Raw genomic sequence first — 26,685 nt, 5'->3', positions numbered from 1 at the left:
TGTCCACATTTTCATTCAGAACTGACTTCACATAGCTGCTTTCTACTCTTAAAGCTCATGACACATTATGGATCTGCAACATTCTAAGCTGAACAGATAAAACACACAGTACAAAGTTCCTCATAAATCTACATAAACAAGTTGTAATGTAATGTTACATAACTGAATAGGACAAACAAAAGCAGTCTTCAAGTGTGCTTGTCATACAACAGCTTTTATAAAACTGCATAAACCTCTGCACCCTCAGTAATTCATTTAAAGAGAACAGCAAACTGAAGAAAAAAGATACAATACTTTCAACACAAATGACCTCAGTTTGTTTCTTCAGTTATGAACTCAAATTCAATAAAAAAGGATCGTTACCTGTTTGAAAAAATAGATGCCTTGAACTCCAACATGCAAAAGTACAAATTTTATAAACTATATAGATAAGACCTTTTATTTAGATGCAAATTCTTGTTCTCATTCTTTTAAAAGTTATTTTTTTGTATTTTTTTCAGATACAGACAACTAACAACTGGACAATACATCCATTAAAAATTCCAGTTCTTAGTCATGAAAGAATGATTACAGTTATATTTACCTTGATACTCCACAGAAACCTCCAGCAGTACAAGAAAAAAAATAAATCTAATACCTTACTTTGTATTCCCAATAGTAAGCATAAAGCCCTTTCTCCTTGAAAAATAAGGTGATTGACTTCTAATATTTTTATATTACTTAGGAATGACTACATGCCACTCTCAAGGCAGCTTTACCCAGCAAGGAAATAACTCTGAAATTATTCCATCAGTAAGATTAGTTCCACATTACTCAGTTTTCTCTCCACACAGCTAAAAAAAAAAAGCCCTCTTTAAAATGTGACAAATCACTTAATGCTTTCAAGCCACTTCTAACAAATAACCTGAGCTCAGCCACGAGCTGACAGCTGCTTGTCCATCAGGTGTAATGGAACATAATTTCTTCTGCTGCTGCTTTATTTATGATGCAGGTTTTTGCTAACTTTCTCATGAGAGGACTCAACAGATGGGTAGTACAAAGGGATTACAGATTCTTTAGAGAACCAGGATGCTCCATAATACAGATCTGTTTCCTAGTAGAATAAGTATTTATGTATTATGTAGCATTTATTTTCCCCTACTGTCACAACTCTCCACGACACCAGTGGAACTTCACTGCAGACATATAAATCTGACATGCTGATACATAGAATATTTTCACCAGCTCAAACTTATGTGTATTATGTAGTCTGTGAAAGAGATTATCACTTTTTGTTGGAAGACCGATTCTTCTGAAACATTATATTCAATAAAAATTTACTGCCATTGCACAACGCAGGTCCTGCTGAAGTCGTGCCACACACACCCTCTACAGGCAAGGGGTTTTTTGCTCCTGGTCAGATGCTACCTGACCTGTCATTAATATAATAGCAGTCTATGTAGTCTTGCCTCTAGCATAACATTCCTTACAGGAATGCTTAATGTCCCAAAGCAGCAATGGCATTTTCATTAGTGTAACTTCTGTTCATTCAAAAACTTACCAAAATCCAACAGCTAAGCAAAGTCAGACTGAGTGTTCTGACCAGGCTGGAAAACCCATGCCTCTACAAACTATGCCTCTACACCATGCCTCTCCTCAGCAGCAAAACCAGGTTGACTATAAATTCAACGATGGTTATTGTTGGAAAGTTACAGTTTTTGATGATAAAGGTCTACATACAGCAATTACTGGAAAGATAGAGGTTTATTTTAACCTTCCTAATGCATCCAGGATAAACCTCCACAATCACTCAGGTAACCAACCACATTCTTTTCTAATCCCAAGGGCGTTCTGCTTGCCTGGTGGACTGAAGATGATACAAAGTGTCACAAGGTATTATTTAGAAAGTAGTTTATAAAAAGAACTTGGTAATACACTGAGAACAAAAGCTGTTTTTAAGATCATGCTGAATTTTGAAAACCTTAGTGACCTATTCTACTTTCAGAATGCAGAGTCAAAATATCTTGCCACTTTCATTTACTAATTGCATTTTTATCACAATTTCTCTAAATGCTTGCATTTTATGTGCACTTCGTGATGATTACATTTTAAATTTCATGCCCCTTTCATGTAAGGAAGATCTACGGTGGGGGAAGAGAGCAAGGAATTGCAGGCCTTTGACACAAGCAGAAGTCTCCCTTGCAAGACAGAGAGGTTTAATTCACCTGCTTTAACTCCAGAAGCTGCAGTCACACTGAAACCTTCTCCAGTATTCCTGAACAAAACACCATATACATTCTCATTTCTTTAATTCATCAGCCCTTCACTATACTACCTCATGCTCTCACAGCCACCAAGCATAAGCAGTATTCAGAGGAAAGAACAATGACATTTTAGTTTGGCTTCTCTGTTAAATGTAAAAGTTTACATGAGAAGTGGCAAGATGATTCAGAAAGGAAACAACAGTATTACTTTTGCTGTACAAGCTATTTTAACAAGCTGCTGACCTGTAGCTTATGCATTTTCGGGTTCTAGTAGATCTCCTTTCAAGTTTCGATTTGGGCTTTTTGGAATCTTTCTTCTTTTCTTCCTGACCTTCAGGTATTTCCGGCTCCTGTTCAGATAAGTCAGAAGTGTCAAAAAGTTTTATCTTCTCCCTCCCTTCATACTTATTATAACTGAACTCATAATACAGATTATTCATTCTGTCTAGAAAGCTCATATGCCCAACACAGCACATTTTAACTTGTCAAATAGTGACCTATTACAGCAGTTCAGGTGAATTTGCACATTTTATCCTTACAAGCTACATAACGTTCCAAATGCAGAGTTTAAGGGTTCAGGCTATTGGATCATTATGTTTATGCTGTAACGCTGAGATCATGGGTGATACTCCCAGGACTAGTAAATGTGGCAGCTGAACAAACTGTGGCCACCACCTCTGCATACTGAGCACAGGGCTATCTTTACACAGTGCAGTTTCAATTAAGTTTCATGCAGGTTAGTTTTATTTTATTGTTTGTAAGTTATTAATTTAAAAGCAAAATAATCTGCCCCCAGGCTGCATTTTTCAAATATTTGCTCTCAGCCATAGATTGTTCTGCAAGTTTATAAAATCTGTTATAATTTTTCTGTTATTCAGAGACAGGGAGAAAAACTGCCTTTGTTACATCCAGGCAGAGTTAAAAGCCTATGTTTAAAATGAACAAAGTTCCATTTTAAACTGCAAAGAATGGATTATATAACTCCAGATGAAAGCATTTGTCTAAGACTTCAAGAGACTTGTTTTAAAGTGTATTTAAGTGAGAAGAGGCTGTTCTTCATGTGAATCAAAGCATTTTTCCTCTTTTCTCAAGAGAAACCATACAAAAGCATCTGTTAATGAAACACTAAATGTTTACAGTTTTTAATCACGTGACCTTAACATCCACTCATTAAAAGCAAATGCTATGCTGCCTAGAGATACTACATATTCCCTCTGAATCATAAGTCAGAAACATTTGTTTCCATCAGTTCCAAAGGAAAGCTGTAACAATTACCTCAGACCTAAATAACTGCACAGCAAACACCACAGTTAAATAACTGATTCCCAGCTCTATAAACTACTGAGTACTTATTGAGCACTCACCTCAAAACCCAACTGTAATGGGCAGGGAGGAAGTCCTGCAATCCCTCACTGGGAGAGGACTCTGTGTGGCATCAGGTGGCTCTAATAAACACCATAAAGCTCCCTTGGTTTCTCTGCTATAGTCAGTCTAAAATGAAGGGTCTAGAATTATTTCTGATCTGCATATAGATGGATTTTTCTTTCCAAGATGCTATTAGCATCTCTGACACAGTACTGAGAGACTTCTTCCCTGAGAAGTTTGGAAAAATAAACAATAATAACACATAGACACACTAGCTTACCTGAGGTGGAATGATGTTCTCAATACTGATACCCACGTACACCAATCGCTCTTTTCTTGAGGAGAGAAAGAAAATGAAAATAAGATTGCAAAAAGTCTGCAGATACCTCAATTAATGCTGTAATTAGCACCATCTCAGGATCTTACTATATCATTAGGCAGAAACATCCCAAGAGGAAGTTCCAAGTGAAAAGTTATTGAAGTTGGATTCTGTGCTTATTCTCATGTGATTACATTTCCTGCATGTATAATGTAACAGCTTTCCAAAGAGTTCTGACAATCAACAGTACTTGAAGATTGTGGGCACCACAGAAATTACTGAATTTGGGGTTTAAAAAGCAAGTAAAAACTGACCAAAAATATTAATGCTGTGATGAAGATTACATTGTCAGATCTGTAACTGGAACCAATTGTGAAGGTGATGAAAGAGAAAATGGGAATTCAGAATCACACTCAACTGAAAAAAATACGTAAAGATACAATGCAATCTAAAATGGATAAATGCCAGATATGAGACGCAAGCAGGAAGAACAAACTCTAGAAACACCAGGGGACAAATAACTGCCTACAGAGCAAATCTTTGCCAGAGAAGAACAGCCTGAGCAAAGACCAGCAGAATCAAACTGCTGCACAAGAACTATGATGACAGATGGATGTGCAAATAGGACAACAGCTGACAGGACACCTGAAGGACACCTGCCATGGCAGTCAGTCCTGTTCACACCTGGCTGGAGCACTCAGAATCATCTGGGCCCTACTCATTCTCCAAGAAACATGTGATCCAGCTGAAGAGTTCAAGACCTAGACAGTAGGAGTTACTGGAGTGTAGCAGACATGCCCTTTAGAGAAGGGCTGAAAAAATAGGATGGATCAGTGTAGAGAACACTTGTCCAAAGATGGGAGAGAGAGGGAAGTACTCAAATACAGGACAGACTCTTGTAAGGAGAAGTAGGCTGTCCTTGCCCACAGTGTGTTACAGGATTAAATCTATGGAAGCAAAATTCAGTTTACTTTGCTTTTCTCAACACAGACATTCTGCATCATATGAATTGCCTTGGGGACAACTCTGGCTCCTGAAGGACACAAGTTTTCTCTAAGTACTGTTGTATCTGTCAGTCTCAACTAGAGATGAATTTCCTTACACTTCACAAACATGCTGACCTTCATGGTGCTGGACTGATGTTTCAAAAAAGCAGTCTCTGAGGAAGAATAGCCAAGTACCAATGCAGACTAGGGTGGGTAACCAAATTCTCATCACCATAGGTCCCTACTAGCCTTTTTCTAGGAAAACAAGGGGTAATTTAAAGAAATTAAGAGCACAATGAAAGTTGGTGGCATTTACAGTCTGGAAAGACTCTGGATTTTTGCACTGAAGTGTCTCAATCAACCAGAATCAGACTGTTGAAGTTACAGGGAGTGCTCGTATGAGTCTGTCGTACTACATTTGAGTTGCAACAGGACACATCATGCATATAACTGCAAAAATACCCAAGACATATATTAACTTTAGATATGTTTACTTCACTGTGTTATGTTTTGCAAATAGAAGCATTGATGTGTAAAAATTTTGTTTCCAATACTTCCATTAAGTTCTAAAGAATCTATGTCTATTTTGAAGATCTTCTGAGTAGCCTTCTGCACTTTCTAGCATAATATTCATAAATAAAATGAACAAGCACTGTTCCTAAAGTAATACTTACAAAGAGTAAAAATGGATTTTATGTTTACAGCTAAAAAGGCCAGGGACTTCAAAAACTTGGTATCATTATGCCTATGTATCCTAATGTAAACATTCCTAAGTGACAGATGAAAAGAAATCTTCATCCAACTGGGTACCATTAGGTTGGTTGGATGAGAAGGAAGGATGCTATGCATAATCACTATGCTCTTGAAAAGAATAATTAAAATAACATTTTAAAGCAAGGAATACAATTACTGAAATGAGAAAGGAACTAGAAATGCAAACATTTTAGTATTCAGCAAGTGTCTTTGATGATTTACTCAACTTCTCATTTCTTGCAATGCAAAACATCAAGATACCGGAGATGAGAAAAATTCATCTGTTTTTAAACAAGATCAGCAAGGTTTTCCAGTTCTGTTGTTCTTCTCCTTGGCTTGAGTATACACTGCTTAACAAATGAGCAAATGGAACAAGACAATCCTGCTGAGGTCAAGGTTTTGAAATGAAATACAAAATGATATCAAATGAATTCCTTATTCCTTGTGGCAGACAGGAGCTCAAGACTCTAGCCAAGAGTTTAAACATTTGAACCAAGACATCTCCAAAGGCAGCACTGTCTGGTTATAACATCTTCCTAGGCAAATTAAACAAAACATGTTACCTCAATTACACAGCAGCAAAAGCTGTTACAGGGAAATTATAAAAGTGTGTATGAAAGCATGTACTCCACCTGGTTTGGCCTGTGAGAATTAGACAAGTAGCTTCTAGAGGGATTTTCCATCAAGAAGTCTCAGAGTATCTAACATGGATTAAAAGGGAGATCCTAAAAGGCTCTATTGTCCACTCCATCCAGCAGGTGGTAGGACACAATTATAGAATTTAGGCTGTACATGAGAAAGCTAAAATTCAGGTTGCTGTGGTAGCACCTTCAACTCATGAACAGAAAAAGGAGGGGTAAAGATATTATTTCATCCATGTATTTGTAAGTAACGGGAAACCTGAAGGGTTCATTTTAAAAAATCAGTGAAATAACAGTTTCGGGATGTGCAAGCACATGGCTGAGCAGCTGAATCAGCCTCAGATTCCTGAGAGATGGAAAGAGCACAACAACATCACTACTTCAAAGAGCATGACAGCAAGAGTGGTTCAAAGAACATACTAGGTAGACAGATACATAATGACAGAGTTGGATTTCTTCTCTTTGCCAAAAAGAGAGACACCAACCACATGTTTCCAGAAACACTGCATTCAAGTATGTCTGTGCCCCAAGCAACCAACCTGCTTTAACTTATACACCGAGCTGTAATAACAACTATCATTTCCTCTGGCATTATGATTCTTCAGTCTTTTTACCTTATTATTTGCTAAAATATAGCATTAAGTTGGAAGACTTCAACATTCAACTACTGCATTATGAAGTCTATCATAACTCAAGCTTATTTCTAAGGAAAAAAAAAATTAGAAACTAAATAAAAAGCTCAATTTTATAACATACAATATAAAACATTAGGTTCATTTGGTATGAGGATCAAATTGCAAAACAGTTATTAAACATCTGTTTCAGACACTGAAAACTGTGATGATATCAACCATATTTTCTCCTGCTGCTCTCAGAAGATTGTGTTTTTATCCAGCACTGGTGATTTCAAGAAAGCAAGACAGACTGGCAAAACTTTGCATTCCATGTAATGTTTGCCAGCAGAATATTTACCAAAGTAAGTCCAAAAATACTGTTCACTAGTAATGAGCACTTCCACCATAAAGCAAAGCAGCAGAGTTCCTGTGTGTCCCATACTCCTGCACAGATGGAGACTGTGTGTATATGCTGAGTTCACTCATAAAAACAGCTGATAGTTTCATTTCCACAGCTACAAATTCAGCAGAATTGGCAATGGATAATTTCACCACAGTATGATCTAGATACACTCTGAGCAGAAGTAGTGACATCAGGAACAGTTGGTACTTGAGCTGTCATTATCATTGCTGTTGCAATAATAACAAACAGATTTGAAGAAAGCTGAAAGCAGACACAGACTGTGCTCCCATCTTCCCAGCACTGACTCACTACGTCTCATGTAATACTACAGTCCCTGCCACAAATACAAGCCTGCACAATTACTTTCTTTAGAAAGGTCTCACTTTCTGGTGAAATTTGCCTTTTAAGATAAAATTCATGCAAAGTTTTGTTTAATAATACATACAGATGTTTTTAAATTCTGCAAAGTATTCAATACATGTCCTAAAATGTATAAATTATGCAGACTGTGTTTCATGTCCCTCATTTCCAGGTCTGAAAACTGCCAATAGAATGTTCCAACTGTTATGGCTGCTGTTCCTAATGCTTGCATTTAGCCTTAGGTAATGGCAGGAGTGGACAGTTGGTGAGAGCAGGGTGGTAATAATGCCGAGATTGTGGGTTCAATCCCTGCACGGGCCATTCACTGAAGAGTTGAACTCAATGATCCCTGTGGGTCCCTTCCAACTCAGAATCTTCTGCGACTCTGAAATTTCACCCACCCACTGCCCTACTGCAATTGCTGCATAATCTTGTACATTAGGCAGAGTTTAACAAAATCTAAAGCAACAACTCTCAAATCCCACAATAATCTGGATGACTTTTGGAGCAAAGTCAAGACTTGAACTTGCTTACAGCATGAACTCTACACAACTGACAAGTCAGCTGAAGCAGTGCTGGAAACCCTTTAACTATTGGTATAAGAAAGTCAAATTTATGTTCAGGCACTTTAACTAAAGTTTAGTACAAATGTATTTGCTTCTTTTTTCTAATTATTGTACTTTTCCTCCCTTCTTGCAAGCTGTCCCAGAACTGAGCCAGCAATAATCAGTGGCAACTAAAAATTGGTCTTAGCAATTCCCAGTCTCATCACTGCTTTTCTCCCCAATTATTTTAATGCTTGCCCGATTATTACCACCCCCTGCACAGCACCTCTATGAGTGCATACAAACAACAGTACCTGCGTTCTGCACGCTCCTTCTTTTTTAAGACAACATCCAGATCTTGTAATTGTTCCTCTAATTTCTCACAGAGTAATTTCTAAAGGAAGGAAACACAGTATTAGTTTATTTCATAACCAGCTATTTTCACATTGAACTAATGTTTACACTCTTCATTCACTCAGTCTGTAACTGGAAGAAGCCTCTTCAGTGGAGGCTCCTCTTCAATGAACAAGGCTTTACAATAAAGCCTGTCTTTTTAAAACATGAGCTCCACCATCAAGTCAAGGTTGGATGGGGCTTGGAGCAATCTGGTCTAGTGGAAGGTGTCCCTGCCCATGGCAGAGGTTGGAACCAGATGAGTTCAGTGGACACTGCAGCAAAAAGCAGAGATACACTTTAGGATCATTTTCTTACCAAATACTCAAGGAGGTGTATACAAAAATTACTTTTAATGAATAAATTGTGCCTTAGAGTCCATGTTAATGCCCTCCTTACACTATTTCCAAGGATGCTCTTCACTCTTTTACATATCACTTTACATACTGAAGACTACTTCAACAGCAGCAGAACAAGGATATGCTATAAGTGTAAAGAAAACATTCTTACATATTCAAAATCATCACTACTAAAAACATTCCTCAGAAGACAACTGAAAATCAACACCAAACAGAGTTATCTCACATCAAGACCAATGTCACTAGCTTACTGTCAGGCAACAGCCCTTTTGGCACAGACTTTCTCTAAAACCAAGAAAGGGGGTTGGGATCAGGCAGATTACCCTAAAAATGTGAATAAATGGTTTCCCTTTAATTTAACAAGAGCAGCATCACACACTTTCTGCTTATACTCCCAAGTACCAACCCCGCTTCTAACCTTGGAATAAGGATTCATACTGGCCTATTACTTGACTAGAACAACCCTGGCTTTCCCAGCAGAGACAAACTATACCCTGAGATTCAGCAGCAGCCTTCTCTAACCAGCTTCTGAGAAAATGTCTCTGAAGAAGGAATAGCACTTCAGAAATAGCTGTTTGCTCTGGCCATTAATCCATCCCTTGTTGCCTACTGCTTCTGTCTCCTGGATGATAAATATTTCTTTTGGGAAAAATTAAGACATTTTATCTTTAATACTATACTAGTCCTGTGATTTAATCAGAGATGGGACATAATCAGTGTGACTGGAGATTCCCATCTAAAAATCAGCAACATACAGTCACGCATCACTAGCAGAACAAAGAAAGAGAAAACCACGTCACAAACTCAGTTTTACTAATGGATGGAAGATCAGCAGTCCTACCATTCATCCCAGTCCATTTGCTAACAGACCAAAGAGATATAGAAAGGACTTGTTAAAGTCCCAGCCAATCTCCACAACCACAAGGAAAGCTGCAAAGAAGAGTGAAGTCACACAGGAACCGTACATGCTGGCAAGGCGGGCAGAACCACTCTCCATCGGGGATGATCATCAGCGGAGGGCGAAGGCAGGCTGTGTGGTAGCCGCTGTCACACGAGTCACACAACAAAATCTGTGCAAACAAAACGTGTCATGAGTATTTTTTGGCATTCACATATAACAAGCTCCAGAACTATTTCTGCAGGCAAGGCAGAAGTGTTTGGACTGTGCCAAAAAAAAAAAAAAAAAAAAGAAGCCCTGTACTACTTACCTTGTACCACACTTCCAGGGCCAAGGGTGGTTTTTATGGAGAAGTTTATTTATGACCGTTTTCCATGCTAACACCAGATTTCCTCTTACTTACTTATCTTCTCAGTACTTAGTAGTAGTGGCCTATATAGATAGACTATGTAGCTTTAGTGTAAAGGTACACAGTCTATCTCGTACTGCTTTCTGGTAATGCTTTCCAGATCCTAGACAAGTGGAAAACTCCATCTAGACAAGACATGATATTACCCATTTTCCCTATGCTATCTTATGCAGGAAACCTGGCCTTCTTCCTCAGTCAGGATAATTTTATTACCTGGGCAGCAGGAACAAAGTCTTGCAAGCTTGCAGGGCATCCACAACTAGGCAACTACTAGAAGTTCATACCTAGTTGGGAAAATTTGAGATATCCCTTTCCATAAAACTTGAGAACAAAGCTAGCATAAGCTGTGTGTATATCTACTTAAATATTTATCTCTAACATCCTAAAGGTCAAATTTTCTCTCAGCTATGCCAGGATATCTGTCAAACACCCAAGACTGGGCTTGTTTTCTGGATTCGTATCAGGACTGCACATGATGATCTCCCAGACAAACAGATGAATTCATGATGGTGTCTACCACAAATAAATGAGAATCATGAGATATAGCAAAATCTTGTTGTGCTCTGTTTGGGATTTCACTGTACTCAGTCCTCAGGGTGAGATGCAGCTACATCTAATGACTATGTAGCTATGTGGCTATGCCATTGATGCCTTGGAAAGTAGACATCACACTGCTGGGGTTCTTTCTAATGTTGCTTCCTCTGTATTCACTGCAACTGCAAGCACACCCTCAAAGCCTCACCCAGACTGATTTATCAAAGGGCTATGGTTACAGTGTTACACCTTGTAAAAGATGCTATTTTTGTTTTGGCAAACAGGAAAAATAACTTCCGTCCCTCCCTATTGAAGGTAATTCATCTACTCCCTGAGTTTAACACCTAAAACCTAGATACTCTCCTACAGATGGCCACCCTGAAGGATGATGTACCTGCAGACACCATCAAAGCCAACCCACCAAATCTGACACAACAACCCACAGAAGCTTTTCCCAAAAACCTACCAGCTCAGGATGATTGGGAAGGCCACACTTCTTGCAGGGCTCATCATCATCAGCAGGTGGAGCTTCTTCTTCTTCCTCTTCCTCCTCTTCTTCCTCCTCCTCAGAGTTTTTTTCACTCTCAGAGTCCTCAGTCTCTTCATTACTTGAGTATTTCCACCTGCCACGTGTCCGTGTACCCGTCCACCGAACTTTGCTTCTCTGTGAGACACCATTTCAAAGAAAAAACACAAAGGAAGCCCACAAAGTTTCTTCCCAGATCTTAAAAAAATATTTGTCTCCAGAGTGAAGTGATTCATTTCAGTCAGAACAGCTGCAGTAAATTTACAGCAGAGCATTTGAATGAATATATTGTCTTTCCAAGATCCTTAAAATGCAACCAGATAAAAGGAAAAAAATTGCATCTATGTGCATAAAGAAATTTTCAGTAAGATTTAAAAGTAGATAAATTTTTCTACTCATCCCCCTTTTTTCTATTTTAACAAAGCCAACTGAACATGGTAAATTCCACACTTAAATCTTCTGACTTTTTCATGCAAACTTGCTTCGACCCAAAGAGAATCTTATTTTCTCCCACCTGTTCCCCAACAAGGTTATGCATATTATTATACTTTAGAAAATGTGTTAGTTTTTGAAATAAGAGCACTGCACCTTTTAAGAGCATAACTTCTGTCTAGGTCTTCTTTCACATTTATACTTTTTCATTATTTTTTCTTACATGAAACATAATTCAGTTGGTGCTTCTTTTCTGCTTATCAAAGGGGCATCTACCCCCTTTTATCATATACCATATAATGACTGAAAATATTTTGAATATATGTATTACCACATTTTGAATGAAAAACAGATTTCAATTAAAATTCAGAAGACTGAATTATTTAAACTACTTTGTGCAAATAATATATTTTAGATTTAAAGCAACATGTCTAACTGAAAAAACTTTTATTCCCATTGACCAGCTTGTTTCTCACACCCGTCATTCTCTCACAACTTATTACCCCCGCCCCACAGACACTGAAAATGGAAAGTAACTTTTCCAGCTTTTTCAACTCAAAACATTTTTTGGATTTTGACTAAATGACTCACAGACCTGAATAAGTTGAATAAACTAAAATGCACAAAGTTTCTCCTGCAGGATGTACCAAGGCAGTATTTGTCACATTGGCAAAATTTTGTTTCGTGTTCTTAATATCCATTTCTACCTGTTTAGAGATTTTACTCTTCCCTAAGCTTTAGTAGCAAAGGTACTTCAAATCCATGATAGTCTAAGTTTAGGCTACAGATTCATCATACAGCATCACAATTTTTAAGTCAGGTTTTTCTAAGACCCATCTTTAGAAAGAAAAGAAACCCCAAGATATAAAGTAAGCTATTAAAGATCCTGGTATTCTTCATCCTGTTTAAATGATAGAAGCTTAACAGCCTCAAACTTCTTCCTCCATCATAATTATTTTAAAATCTCTCTAGAAAAGTAAACATCTTTAGATGTCTTGATCTTTCACAAATAGAGATCAAGTTAAAACAGTTAAAACACCTGAAGCAATAGTACTTCAAAATTCTAATGACTTTAGGACTTATAATCACTCTTACTTTCACATGTTTTCTTTTTTAATTAAAATCTTTAAATTAATTTTTTTTTCATTTCTCCATGCATGTGACAGAATTTTTCAGTATAGCTGTTACCACTCACTTAAAAATCAACTGTTTGTTAATTTCATTAAGATTATCCAACATAGTAGTATGTGAAAGAAGCTTGCTAAATGAGTGAATGCTACATCAGTCAAAAATATGTTGTAGTGGAAAATTAATAGGATTTTACAAGTTGATATAAAAAAGTGCACTTAAAAATACAAACTCATTATTCCTCTTTTGTTTTGTGCTGCTTATCCAGAGAAAACAGAAGATAAATTAATAAAGGGTTATTTATACACAGTCTCAGAAAAACACCATATAAATGCATGTTTAATTTTCTGTGATATATTTACCTCATTTACTTTTAAAGATCTATTCTGCATAAACAAAAGTTAGTATTTAAAAAAAAACTCTTTACCTACATTAAAATATGTATCACATATGTGAGAAAAGCTAAATTATATCATGAATTCACCACAACCATACCTTTAGCTTCACTTAGAAAGAGAAGTCATAATATTTTTATTCTTCCCCATTTGTTAGTTCCTTTTAAGCTTATGATCACTCTGACCAACCAGACACCAATAAGTATCCATCTAGTAAATCCAGTGGGGTTACAAGTCTCTATTCAGCCACACAGTCAGAAAGAATCACATCTGATCATGCCAGTTTTTAGAAAAAATCACTCAGGTTGATTTGGTCTACTTTAGTTGGTTTAAGTGACAGATTTTATAAACTGTCAAAGTTTATAAAAAGTCAACAGACATTAGCACTCTCCCAGGGGATGTTTTTAAATTGGTTGAGTCCACTAACTGGATTGGAAAGTTAGTTTCTTGCAAAAGGAAAGACCAAAGGAACATAATCCTCAGTATTCCTATGTAAGAATATTCTCCTTATAGACAAGATTGGGGGTTTGGGTTACTTCCAAGTAATAAAACTGCATTTACCTTGTTAACTTTAGAATTTGTCTCCTTCTCCTGCTTTTTTGCATCTTCTTTTCGTTCTGGTTTTTGTGCTGCTGCAGGTTTCTCCTCTTCCTCTTCAGGTCGCTTCTTCTCAGGCTTCTGATCCCGAGTCTCCACAACTTTCGGAGTAGGCTTGGATATTCTTGGCGATCGCCTTAATGTGCGGCCAATGCTGACCTCTTCTGGTGGTGTTTCTGTCTTTCTCTTCCGACTAGAGATCCTGATTGTTAATTTAATTCCTTCTTTTTGTCTTTCAGAAGTTATTTCTTTATTCTCTGTTGCACAGGTTTCTTCTTCAGAAACTAGCTTATATTTAAATTTGCTTTTAGGTACTGGAGATTCCTTTTTACTCTCTGAGGAGTCCTCTAGATTTGATGCATGGGCATCATCTAATCTATCTGGCTCTGTTTTGGCAGCTTCTGGTTCTTCCTCTTGTTTTTCAGGGCTGGATTTTTCTTCTACTTTGCTCTCCTCAGGTAGAGCCATTTTACTATCAGAGTCCTCCTTTTCTGAAACAGGTTTCTCTACTGTAACAGGTGAAGTGGATGCAGGAGGTATCTCAGCAGCTTCTGGAAAGTCGTTTTTCTCCTCAGGCTCATCTTTACTTTTCAAAGTCTCTTCTTCAGCCAGTGCAAGCTTAGGCAGTTCTGCAGGAGCAGATGAATTTGGGGACATCTCTAGCTTCTCTGAACATTCTTTGGGTGGTGGCAGGCTGTCGTTTTTGAGATCAGTGGCTTGTTTCTCTGCAGTTGTTTTGGCACAGTCTTCAGGTTTTGAAGACTCTTCTGCTACTGTCTCAGTAGTTGTGCTGTCAAGGGACTCTTTTTCCACAGGACTAGATTCCTCCTTTGAAGGCACTTTCTGATTAGAAACCTCAGAGACCACAGTCCCAATCTCTTTCAGGACAGTTACTGCATTTTTCTCAATCTCACATGTTTTTATAATTTTACTAACAGAATTTAGAGAGTCTGATACTTTTTCCCCGCTTTTTCCATTTTTCTCTTTTAATGAGGGGCTGTCTTCCATAGCACTAGCAGAGTGTTCTGACTTACTATTTTGTATGACGCTCGGGGTTACTTTTTCACAGCTAACCTCTCCATTTACTAGAACTTTCCCATCAGGGCATAGAGCAGTAATGGTAGGGACTCTCTTAAAAGCTTCTTCTTCTGGTTTCCCTTCTTCCTTCAAGACATCCTTTGTTGGAGTAACACATTTACACATGGGCCCTTTTATTGGACTATCATAGTCATCCGTCAGTTTGATCTCTCGCTTTTTAAGTGGTATTTTTGCCTGCTGGTCATTTTTAAGTTTTTCACTTTCTTCCACAGATTTCTCCACAATTTCTTGTGGAGTTTTGACATTAACACAAAATTCTAGCCTCTCTGGCTCATGAACTGCTATTTTGTCCATACAGCTTTTTACTTCTTTTAGGTCTTTGGGTTCCGTTTTGTTTTCCTTCACCTCTACTTTAACAGGCTTGACATTTTCCTTAAAGGAGTCACTTTCTTCCTTGACAGTTTGCTTTTCTTCATTGTGTTCTGAAGGTTTCTCTAATTTCACTATCACTGGCAATTTTATAATTTCTTTTTCTTCCACTTTCTCAATTTTTAGTGCATTTTCGTCTTCTTTGACCACAGGAGAAGGAAGGCTTTCTGATTCCACTGACTGTTCCTCTACCTCCTCTTTTTCTTCTTTGATTTTCAATTGATTTTCTGTTGACAGAGAAAAACAGCTATGAAACAACCAAGGGACCTACAGGATTACAAAGAACTTCATCAAAACAGAGGCATACCTAAAAAACCCAACAGTCCAAGTCTTGCACAAAGGACTCTTCTCTCACTGAATTAGTAGAAATCTGGCTTGTCTAACACTGTCATTAAATAAGTGGGCTGACAATTTTTAGCTATAGAACCACTGTTCAATCTAGTTATATACCAAGATAAACCTAAATTTCAGAAGCTAAGAGCAGAACTCTAGGTTTATGCTTCTTTCAACACACATCTCAGTCCCTTCTTCAGTATTACCACAATACTTCCAGAGGATACACAAAACCTAGGCAGAGGCATGAAATCTCACTTGAGTCGCTAGGCTATTTCAGAAAACAGAACATGGTGTAAGATTCCATGGCCTTCAAGAGAAACTGCTCAGAGAAATGAGTCCCCTGTTTGTACATGTTTTTATTTCAAAAAGATATACTTAGCTATTGTAACAGTTCAGAGAAAAGACATTTAGCATTACGGCTTACGGCAAAACTCATCCAGGTTCTCTGGGTAATGACTAGATCTCGTACATGCAGACAACGCTCTACACTCAATTCATCTGCTGTTTTTAAAATAAACAATGAATAGTAGTATATCCCAGGAAACCTGCAGAGCTTAAAGAATCAGAAGAATTCCACTTTGCTAACTCAGTTTTAGATCACTAGGGCTTGAAGTACAGTCCTAGCATTTAGAATAAACCATACAGCTATTTTGTCACTATGCACTTCAGCTTGTTATTTATTTTTACCACAGCCTCTTGAGACTTCAGGGTTTTGTATTTTACCAACCATTTTATATCAGCCAGAAATACAACTAATTAGAAAAAGTAAATACAATAGCACTGTATATACCAGAACAGCAGCTCCTGCCACCTGGAAGATGCTTTTGCAAGTGTGCAACAACTGCAAACAAAAAGATTTTACTTTTTTCCTTGTACTTCACTCCTCTCCAACTGAGCTAGTGTAATTTTTTTGCATGATGAGAGCTTCTGAAAGTGGTTAAAAATATACAGCGGAAATGTCGTGACAGCTAGCAATTACATCAAAGAAATTAAGTGTTTTAGAATAGTGAGAAGGAATTCACAGATCTTGTATTTTCAAATACAAGGCACGTATTCATATAAATCTCAGTATCAGTACAGTAAAGATGCATCTCTAAGGCTCCAGAAGTGGTAAGCTGCTTTAGAGGAGTGCATTTTGAAGGCTCGTGGCTGGCCTTTCCCCCTTCATAGAAGCGACCCTACTCAGAGTCCCTGTAAGTGCCTCTGCAAAGATACCTGTCTGTAACAGTGAGAATGACGTATTTTCTGTGTCCATATTCTTCCACTTTCTCTTTATTTCTGTCTGTCTCAACTTTGTTCAGCCATTTCTTCCCATCACCTACTGCTTTCTCCCAAAATTCATTAAGGACCACCAGAATCCCAAAACCTCACCATACCAAAAATCAGCAGATGTTCTACAGTTCAACTCCCTGAACCAATCACAAAAAAATTCACACATACACAAAATGACTTGGTCAACGCACAAGCTCTCCTAACGCTACTAGAGTCAATCAGTCAGGCCAGTAAACATGTAAGCATTGGGTTAGGTTACCAGGTATTTGCATGTACTAGTTTAATGATACGTGAACAACTGTCAAAGCCAACAAGTGTCAGGGCTTCCAGCATATTTTCCCTACATCTTAGTAGGGCATTCAGTGCAATCCCTGGACTACAAGGAGGAAATGCTACAGTTTCTCAACTGAAAGGCTCTAAGGAATGTTCTTAGAACATACTGACAGCACTCAAATCACTGCTAATGTAAATAATTTCATTATTCATTACCTAACACAGGACATGGACTTGTAGGAGTGAGGCCATGAAGATGCTCAGAGGGCTGGAGCACCTCTGCTATGGAGACAGGCTGAGAGATAGGTTGTTCAGCCTGGAGAAGGATCTGGAAAGACCTTATAGCATCTCCCAGTACTTAAGGGAGTTGCTTACAAGACTTTTGACAAGGGCATGGAGTGACAGGACAAAGAGGAAGGACTTTAAGAGAAGGGAGATTGAGATTAGGTATTAGGAAAAAATTCTTCACCATAAGGGTGTGAGGCACATGTTGCCCAGCAAAGCTGTGGCTGCTGCATCCCTGGAAGTGTTCATGGTCAGGCTGGATGGGGCTCTGCACAAACTGATCCAGAGATGATCCAGGAAGGTTGGACTAGATGGCCTTTAAAGGTCCCTTCCAACCCAAACTATTCTATGATTCTGCAACTAATGCCTAGAGGTGTTCTTACACCAATACACAGCCTAATGCAAGTACTGAGCCAGGTGAGTGTGCCACAGGATTTGGGGAATTATCTACAGTAGGGACATTCAAAATGCTTTCAAATGGCTGCTCCTGAATTCAATGTAAAGCATTGGTCTCAATCAGATGATTTAAGTTGGCCTGACTGAGATAAAAGCATGACCAGTACATGGAATTAATTCCACAGTATTGGTAACTAAGCAGGTTGTGTTGGCATTTACATGCAGAGTTAGATACTGGAAATGCCTTAGACTGAAAGACAATTCTTCTAGGTTTTGTCACAACTTACTGCCATTTCTACAATCATCTCTTAGTACTTCCACAACAACTACAGTTTTATCTAAATATTTATTTATTTCTTCCATTCCACACTGCTTGTTGCAAAGAAGGAGAACAGAAGAGTAATTCCTTCTCTCTGATACTCAAAACCAAGACAAGCCTTGGCTAATTCCACATATCAAATTAACTTCTACACATTTGCAGAAATACCTACTAACACATTGGAGTATTTAAATTTTGTTTCTGACTGTAAAAACATTTTCCTATATTTTAACAAAATAGTAGGACCAGGTAGTAAAACTGGGTAAAATTACTTGGGAAACAAGCTTATAGTTTTTCATGACCTGAAAGAAGACCAGATTCTTAAAAAGTCAAATACTTCAGGCTGACTGATACTTAGCAAAGCCAATGCACAAACCAGCAAGTCAGGCAAGTTACTAAATACGTGCAATGACATGATAATAAGGAAGGAAAAAGCTTCTTGGCTTTGATCCTGGAGATCTGCTCCAACCTAAATAATTCTGTGATTTTAATAGCAACAAGATATTGGAAGCAGATAAGGACAGCCTCACTTCTACAATGCTTTAGCATTTTAAATTGCTTTAACTTCAGCTCATGTCTTCTTGAAATATCGTGTCAACTGTGAAATGTTTGAGGAAATAACCTATATTTTTTTTTGTTTCTAACTCAAAAGCAAGAATAAACATCACACCCAATACTGTCTTGATTTCAATCATGGCATTGCACAAGCACATTTTTTGCTTTTCCAAATTTTAATGTTGCTAAAACAGGAAAAGTTTGGCAGCAGTTCAATGCCCCACAAAAACATACAATAATGAGCATTTAAAATATTATAAAAAATGTCCAGAAGAAAAGTTACTGAGAAAACATTTTTTTGCACAGCTCTCTTCCTATAAATAAATGTTTGAGACTAAATATGTACTGAAAAACCTTCAATTATATTCAGAATTTCAAAGTATTCAATATTTACTTGATTTACTTTTTTTAATCCTAATCGAACACGGTAACTTTTTGTAAAGCTAAAAATTCTAACATTGCCACAGCAAAACACTCAAAGTTTGAGAAAAGAAGGCAGAAAACCTTGTGCAGCTTCTTCTTCACCCTTTTTGGTGTCTTCTTCACCCTTTTTGGTGTCTTCTTCACCCTTTTTGGTGTCTTCCTCACCCTTTTTGGTGTCTTCATCTTCTATGCTTGGACTTTCACGTGATGAATTCTCCTGCTGAGAATTGTTGTTTTTCAACAGAGCAGGATCAATTTGTGCTTTCAAGAGCTCTAGGGTCTCGGCAAGCTCATTGCGGTTTCTAGAGGAGAAAAACACACTGTCTGATAAGCACTTACTTACCCCAAAGGGATTCATAAAGAATAAACAAACATTATCTGCTTAAATTAATTACTCTGAAAATATTAGAGTTATACAGTGAAAATATAAGCACAGTGAAAAGCTTGTCCCACAAGTGGCTGCACCTCTGCAGTCAGAAACCTTTCAATTTATCCATACCAAAATAAATTTATGCCTTTGGAAGGACCTTATCTGCTTACCTATCCCCTTAATTCCTGCTGGGTCTGCATCCAAGCTGCTACTATTATTCTGTTATTTACAATCCTCTTGTTAGCCATCACTGATTATTCTTTGTTATATTTTTTTTTCTCTCAGCAGAGAACAAGCTACTGCTCTCTGCTCATGCACCAAAGAAGCAACCATATCATTTGAGTGAAATTTGCAAAAGCAAACAACAAATTAATTTAGGTACTTTTTGCAAGTGCTTATCCTAAACACATGCAACAAACAATACCAGGTTTCTAGAGAACTCCATCAACTCAAGTTACGACAGCAAAAAATGCTGGTGCACATCTGTATGAACATGAATCTGAGTGCGGTGTAACTCCTTATTTAAATTGCATATCCAACTATAAAAAAAAACCACGTTAATTTATAAAGAATTTGAGCCATGATTGAACAGTTGTTGCCTTCTTAATGGATTAGAATAATAAGGCTCTCACATCTCTTCTTCAAAGTCAGTGTTCAGCAATTTATTTTCCCCAGGTTTACAGAAAGAAAGGAAGCCTGGAACAATCCCAGTATGTGGAGTTTCATGGGCTTTAAAACCATTTCAGGTTTCTTAATGTATTAATGTGTTTTTTTGCTGTGAGTGTGGAGTGTTAGAACCTTCCCAGCAGACCCCTGGTTTCTTCTTTTGGCAATGAATTTTGGAGTCTATAATGCATAGAAGAGGTGGATGATGCATGGATCTGCTCTTGATCTGTTTGTTTGGATACATTTACTTTATTCCCCCACAACAGCTGTCTACATGTAACTCACAGTAATGCTTATCATTTTACGGCCCATTGATAGTGGTTTAAACACTTTTGTATGACTCCCTCAGTTACTGAAGTCATGGCAATATAAATAACCTGCAGATAGTTTGGGTTGGAAGGGACCTTCAAAGACCATCCATTTCCAACTTCCCTGCCATGGGCAGGGACATCTACAAGACCAAGTTGCTCAAAGCCCTATCAAATCTGGCCTTGAACACTTCCTGGGATGGAGCAGACACAGCTTCTCTGAGCAACCTGTGCTGCTGCCTCACCACTCACACAGAATTTCTCTGTAATATCAAATCTAAACTTGCCCCTTATCAGTCTGAAGCCATTCCCCCTTGTCCTGTCACTACATGCCTCTTTAATAAATCACTCTCCCCTCTTCCTGAGTCCCTTTAGGTACTAGAAAGGGCTCTGAGTTCTCCCTGTATTCTTTTCTTCTCCTGGCTGGACAATCCCAAGTCTCTCAGCCTGTCTTCATAGAGAGGGGCTCCAGCCCTCTGAGCATCTCCTTGGCCTCCTCTGGATTCCTTCCAACAGTAGTAATTGCAATATAGTTTCTCCAAGAACAAATCTGTCCACTTGTAGCTTTTGTAACAAAGCTGAAGTTAAAGAAGCTAGAGTGTTCCATTTTCTAAGGCATTTAGCTGGCCAGCAAGCAACATGGAGCCATCATCCTCAAGACAGTCTTCTCTTGCTACCCTTTCTATATATTCATCGTAGCTTGAACTAGCAGGAAACAAAATGTGATGGTTGCTACCAACAAATCTGTGAGTTATTTCTGTACATGATTTTTCACTAGAACATAGATGCCAATGCAGAAAATCCCACTGTCATGAATCCTACTGTGTGAGAAATGAAGATTTTTTGAAATATATTTCTGAGACTGAATCAAAAATAGCTAAAACCTCCCAAAATAAAAAGAAGGAATACCTAACAATGCACTTCCATGTGGATCCATCCTGGTCATCCTGTTCTTCTATGTACATCCTGACATTATGCTCTTGATCCAGTTGATACCAATACATGAGGCCGTCTTTGTCCCGACCAATGGGCTGCAGACGCATGGCATCAGCATCCTCCTCGTTAATGATATTCTTAAACTTTAGATTGTCATCAAATTGACATTCACAGAGATACTGAAAAAGAAGAAAGACTGGTAAGGTATCAAAAATATAAACAGAAATAAGAAAATCAGCTCATTTCATTTCAGTGTGATTTAGAACTTGTTTTTAGGCTGTAGCGATCAGTTTTTTCCAGACCATGTTGTTTTAAAATGAGATACAAGGGTTTGGGTTGGTTTTGGTTTTTTTTAACCTGTTACAGCTTACAAGGTTTATTGTCAACTTGTTTTACACAGTACAAATTATCTCATGCTACAATAGAACCCATACATAACTTGGAACCAACACTAACAATTTTGTCAAGGCCGCAGAAAATGAGTCCCATTTTGCCTTTAGAATTCAGCAAGGTAAAAAACACATTTTAAAGCGTGTATTGCACAGGCAAAAAGCTCTTGACAAAACAGTAAGCATGAGATTATTTTCATACAAAGTGTGAAAAATATGCAAACAAAGTGTTACATGCAGTTTGGGCCCATCCCACTACAATGAATAATAAATACTATGTCTGATCCAAGATCAGCTCTATATTTAATATATGCACTTATGGTTCAATCAAGCCAAATTTGCAAGACCTTCAAGTGAGTGAGGAAGCAGTAATTTGGAACCTTAGCTGATGAATGTGTACCTTCAGAATCCCCAGTTTGCATTCAACACTCATTTCTAGGTATCCTTTTTTTTCCATCTCCCAAGCCCAAGTGCTGTTGAATTCTTGACATATCTGTTAAAAATGAAATAAGCAGATTTCTAAGGTTAAGAGAAAAAATCAACTTTACATATTTTTATTACTAGTACCTTACTACAGTAATTAACTACACATGATCTCTTTGGGATTGCAGTCAGAAAGTCCTACAGAAAAACAAAAAGTAAAACTGAAGCACTGTTGAATTTTCATGAAGAGGAGATCGTCGAGGTCCTGATCACCACCACATTCTCTGAACATCCTAAATTTGCATGACTCTGGAATGGGAGGGTATTATTGTCTTTGCTGTGCACATACCTCACATTTTTCTATTTCTGTCTATTTAGAATATAAATTCTCTCAAGTAGACACAACTTCCTATTCTATCTCTTTGCAGCACTCAGCAGACAAGTTGCCAGGGTCTCTTGGGGCTCCCTAAGTCCTTCAACTTTATGGCAGATAACAAATGCAACTGTTACTCACTCCACACTGTGGAACTATCATTCTTTACAAAATATCTTGACCTTCAAGCTGCTTGACAAGTATTTTAAAATATTTTAACCACATCAATTCAATATTCAACCACACCAATATGGGGGAAAAGAATCCTATCACCAGAAAAAGCAGCAGTAGAGAAATAGATTGAACCAGCATGAGCTCCAATAATAAAGGTGAAGAAGAAATTTCCTCTCCTCCTAAACAACTCAGACGTGCTTAAGACAACTCTCATGAAGAGATAAGCTGCTCATCAATTGAGGACACATGGTGGGATCTCCAGTCAGTGAGGCTATTCCAGTGGAAATATCCATGATGAGGCAAAAGCTGATCATAGCTACACATCCAGTTGGAATTATTTTGAAGTGTCACTGCTCTTCAGTCTGCAAGGCTGGACTCAAGCAAAACAGTGCAGTCTCCCAATCAGGAAATTATTATAAAGTGTAAGACACAGTTAACCAAGCTGCTTAGCAATCTTCCAATCACATCTGAATACAGCTTTCTCTGGAAACAGCAGCAAAATAATCCTAAATTTCACCCACCAAAAATACAGGTTAAATGACTCATAATGTACAACTCCACCCAGGCTCCAACCAAGCAAAGTGGCTGCTACCCCTCCCCTGTCCCCAAAGCCATACTACCAACCCTCCACCACCCCTAGTACTGACACCATTTCTCAGGTGGCACAAGGGTAAGCCTGCAGTTAGGTCAGCTCAGCCAAACCGTAAATCATACTTTGACTTTAAGCTGTGACCTACAGAGAACGGAGACAAGCACTCTGGTCACAAGGGCTCCTGCTGAAGAGCAGGTTTTCCTGCTCTGAGGTTAAGGAATATTACACAGGGACTTCTCTGATGCCGAGCCAAAGCTCACAGCAGGAGACAATCACTGCTCGCTCACAAAATGAGGCTACTCCCCTTTCTCTCTCCTTTTCAACTATGTAATATGAAAAACACTGGGAAATTGTGTATCAAAACCCTTGCTCAGGGCATATGCCAGTTGCTGTTCATTACTTACTCATTAAGTATGAGAGCAATAATAAGAAGCTTCATGTGCTACGAAGTGTGTGACTGTCAAAGCAAAAGCTTTGAGACATCAGAGCTGATGAAGCATCTGTTCAAACTGAAATGACTACATTTTGACAATTAAAAACCAGATAATTGTGCTTTCTCCTGACAAGTACTGTCACAACCCTGAACTACAGAGCTCACTGATCCAGGCTCTGCTGTGAAATCTTAGTCTCTGCCTTCCCAGAGAGGATGCTTCACACTGATCACAAAGCTGCTGCTTGCAGGAACTGCTGGATTTTGCATGCTAAGGTCAGTACCTTTCCACCCTGCAAGAAATGCTATAACGTTTCTCTCAAGTAATTCCAAAGCAGCTATGATGGCATCCAACACCACAACACATTCCAAGTGTTCACTTTAAACAAGGAAAACAGGAACATGAAAGACGAGTCTCCTTGACAGAGGAGTCTCCATCATGGGACTATAGACACGTGAATTCTAACAATGAGAAATGTGTTCAGAATTACTGAAGAACCGAAGAAGTATAGATTTTGGGTTGAAGGTTTCAGATGGACTAGTGCAGAGATATCTTCTCTGTATAAAAATGTAAGTTACATTTGACAATAGTTGAACAAAACACTTTGTCAGGAGACAGTGCAATGTGACCTCACTACATGCTTCTCAAAATCAGCTAAACTAGACACTTCCTCTTAGTTGCTGGAATGCTTAGGACCAGGCATTTTCTTTCCTCAGCCATACATGACCATAAAACATGCCTTGTGCAGAGGAGGAAAGTCAGACTCATAGAGGCCTACAGCCATTTTCTTCCATAAAAGACTAGTGCACATGCTGGTGGATCCAGCCTGGGTGGTTCACCACCAGAAGAGGGAAGGGAAAGAACTCTCAACTATCATGTTCACTTCCTATCCCAAAATATATCCATCTGTCAAAACACTAGCCACAGTATAGAAACAATTTTTATAATACTCTTTATATGCACAACAGTCAAGTGAGGCACATTTTATAATTAGTTGGTATATAAACAAAATATAATATATACATGCACACATTTAATATTAAATTTACATTTTAATATAAATTTATATTATAATATAAATTTAAGTATATTATATAAATAATATAAAAATATCTATAATTTTATTTAATTTTATTATTAAATTAATATTAAGAGCATGCAAGTCTGAATGTCCTCCACTAAAGTTTCTGCCTAAATAAGAACATCTAGAATATATCAAGCCCTGTTTTATCAAAGCAACACATTACTAGTTTCTAACAAAGGAAAAACAGGTCAACTTTGCCTCTTAGTGTCATCAATAATATGTGCAACAATACCGCAGGCATCAAGGAAAAATGCTCTCAGTGGTTCCACGTCTTTTCAGTTTTTCCTGGCTTTTGTGGCATTTCCCAATACTCTTCCTTGCTTTTCTAAATTAATCATATTCCTTTAAAACGGGGACAATATTAGCATACCTTCCTAATTAGTTATATTCAAATTCCTTTGTTCTTCAAGGTTCCTTTGAACCACTGGCCAGAATAAGCTTCAAGTTAGCTCTGGAGACTATTAAATGAAGTAGAATTTATTAACACTTACTTGGTCTTAACAGGGGTGTGAGGGAGGGTTTCCTTACTGCTTCCCTGAAGAAGAATTTCCAAACTGCTTTGAAGAAGGTTTTCCAAACTATTCCCTCAAACTTGTTTTATCGCCCTGCTTTCTGCTTACCACACAACTGGTAAGTGGCTCCAGTGGGGTACATAATATCACGAGTCAGAGTTGGGTTTTCTCAGTTTGCTGCAATGGTTTTTGGGTTTATTAAGGAATTTAACACAATTCAGTAACCACAGTACTTGGTAATACACAAAGTACACACAAGTTATATAAGTCATTACAGTACTATTTTTAAAAATTATCACCAATGCTTTACAATTGGTTAACAGGTAAGAATTAACAAAGGCCCTTTAGCAGGTTATTTCTCAACGCATTCCCAGCCCCAAAAACATCATCATCTTAAAGGGTACACAAATCTCAAGACAAAGTCATACATATGTAGAGCTTATAGACAGCATTTAAGGGGGAGATCTGCAGCTGGATTTGCCAAGTGCTATTATTTGTACGGTTGCTATTACCATGATGCTGTATTTCTACGCAAGATGTGACCACGACTGTACAGACAATAACAATATTACAATTCTGTGGATTGAAAGACACATGAAACATATCCAGAGGGGTCATGGTAACCTATTAATTTTGACTATCTATATATTTTCTTTTTTTTAAGCAGAGTAAATTATTTAAACTGGAAACTATTTGTATGTAAAGTATCAACAAAGACACAGCTGCAATTAAAATACCAAGACAGAATTATGTAAAACAATAGGATGCTCTATTTTTACTGATGCATAATTACATTTTCATCTTAGCTGTGCCATCCTGAGCATGAAGATATAAATCACTGCAATACTTTCTTTTATTATCAACACGTGCTACAAGACCTCTGTATGGTTCTTGTATGAATAGCAGCCAAATCACAGTAATTAAATCATATTTGGACAAGTGACATACAAATGAACTGCTACTGTATAAATCTCTGCTCAATTTAGCCCATTTGCAGGCTTCTAAATCTTCTTTATTTAGGGTCTTAGTACCCAAGAAAGTATTTTCCTGCCAATTATGGGGGTGGACATTCTTTCACATGCAGAAGATGGAGGTTATTTTCAGAGACTTTATTCCACAAGCCTAGGCAGCCTGCAAGTTAAGCTGGGATCTGATGCACGCGTGTCAATGCTAGCACAGCCCAAGGCTCCTGTAGCTCGTA

The 26,685-nt window shown here is 37.9% G+C and overlaps 1 protein-coding gene across 2 annotated transcripts in view; it reads right to left on the bottom strand.

Annotated features, from left to right (window-relative positions):
• Positions 1-26,685, bottom strand: part of RSF1 (remodeling and spacing factor 1) — a 66,901-nt gene that overhangs the window by 15,099 nt on the left and 25,117 nt on the right. The window contains exons 3-12 of one of the 2 annotated variants that reach the window (XM_086882334.1): positions 25,464-25,661; positions 22,296-22,388; positions 21,480-21,685; positions 19,308-19,528; positions 13,865-15,594; positions 11,289-11,486; positions 9,947-10,051; positions 8,544-8,623; positions 3,889-3,943; positions 2,487-2,593 (exon numbers count right to left, since the gene is read on the bottom strand). In XM_086882334.1, the coding sequence (XP_086738460.1) occupies positions 2,487-2,593; positions 3,889-3,943; positions 8,544-8,623; positions 9,947-10,051; positions 11,289-11,486; positions 13,865-15,594; positions 19,308-19,528; positions 21,480-21,685; positions 22,296-22,352 (2,759 nt within the window). In that variant the 5' untranslated portion in view covers positions 22,353-22,388; positions 25,464-25,661. The remainder of the gene's footprint in view (positions 1-2,486; positions 2,594-3,888; positions 3,944-8,543; positions 8,624-9,946; positions 10,052-11,288; positions 11,487-13,864; positions 15,595-19,307; positions 19,529-21,479; positions 21,686-22,295; positions 22,389-25,463; positions 25,662-26,685) is intronic. The other variant, XM_086882333.1, reaches the window with a different exon arrangement.

This window comes from Cyanistes caeruleus, chromosome 3 (assembly GCF_971803275.1).
Source record: "Cyanistes caeruleus chromosome 3, bCyaCae1.hap1.1, whole genome shotgun sequence".
NCBI lineage: Eukaryota > Metazoa > Chordata > Aves > Passeriformes > Paridae > Cyanistes > Cyanistes caeruleus.
The sequence above is the reverse complement of the archived record's forward strand: the minus strand, read 5'-3'. Positions and strand labels throughout refer to the sequence as shown.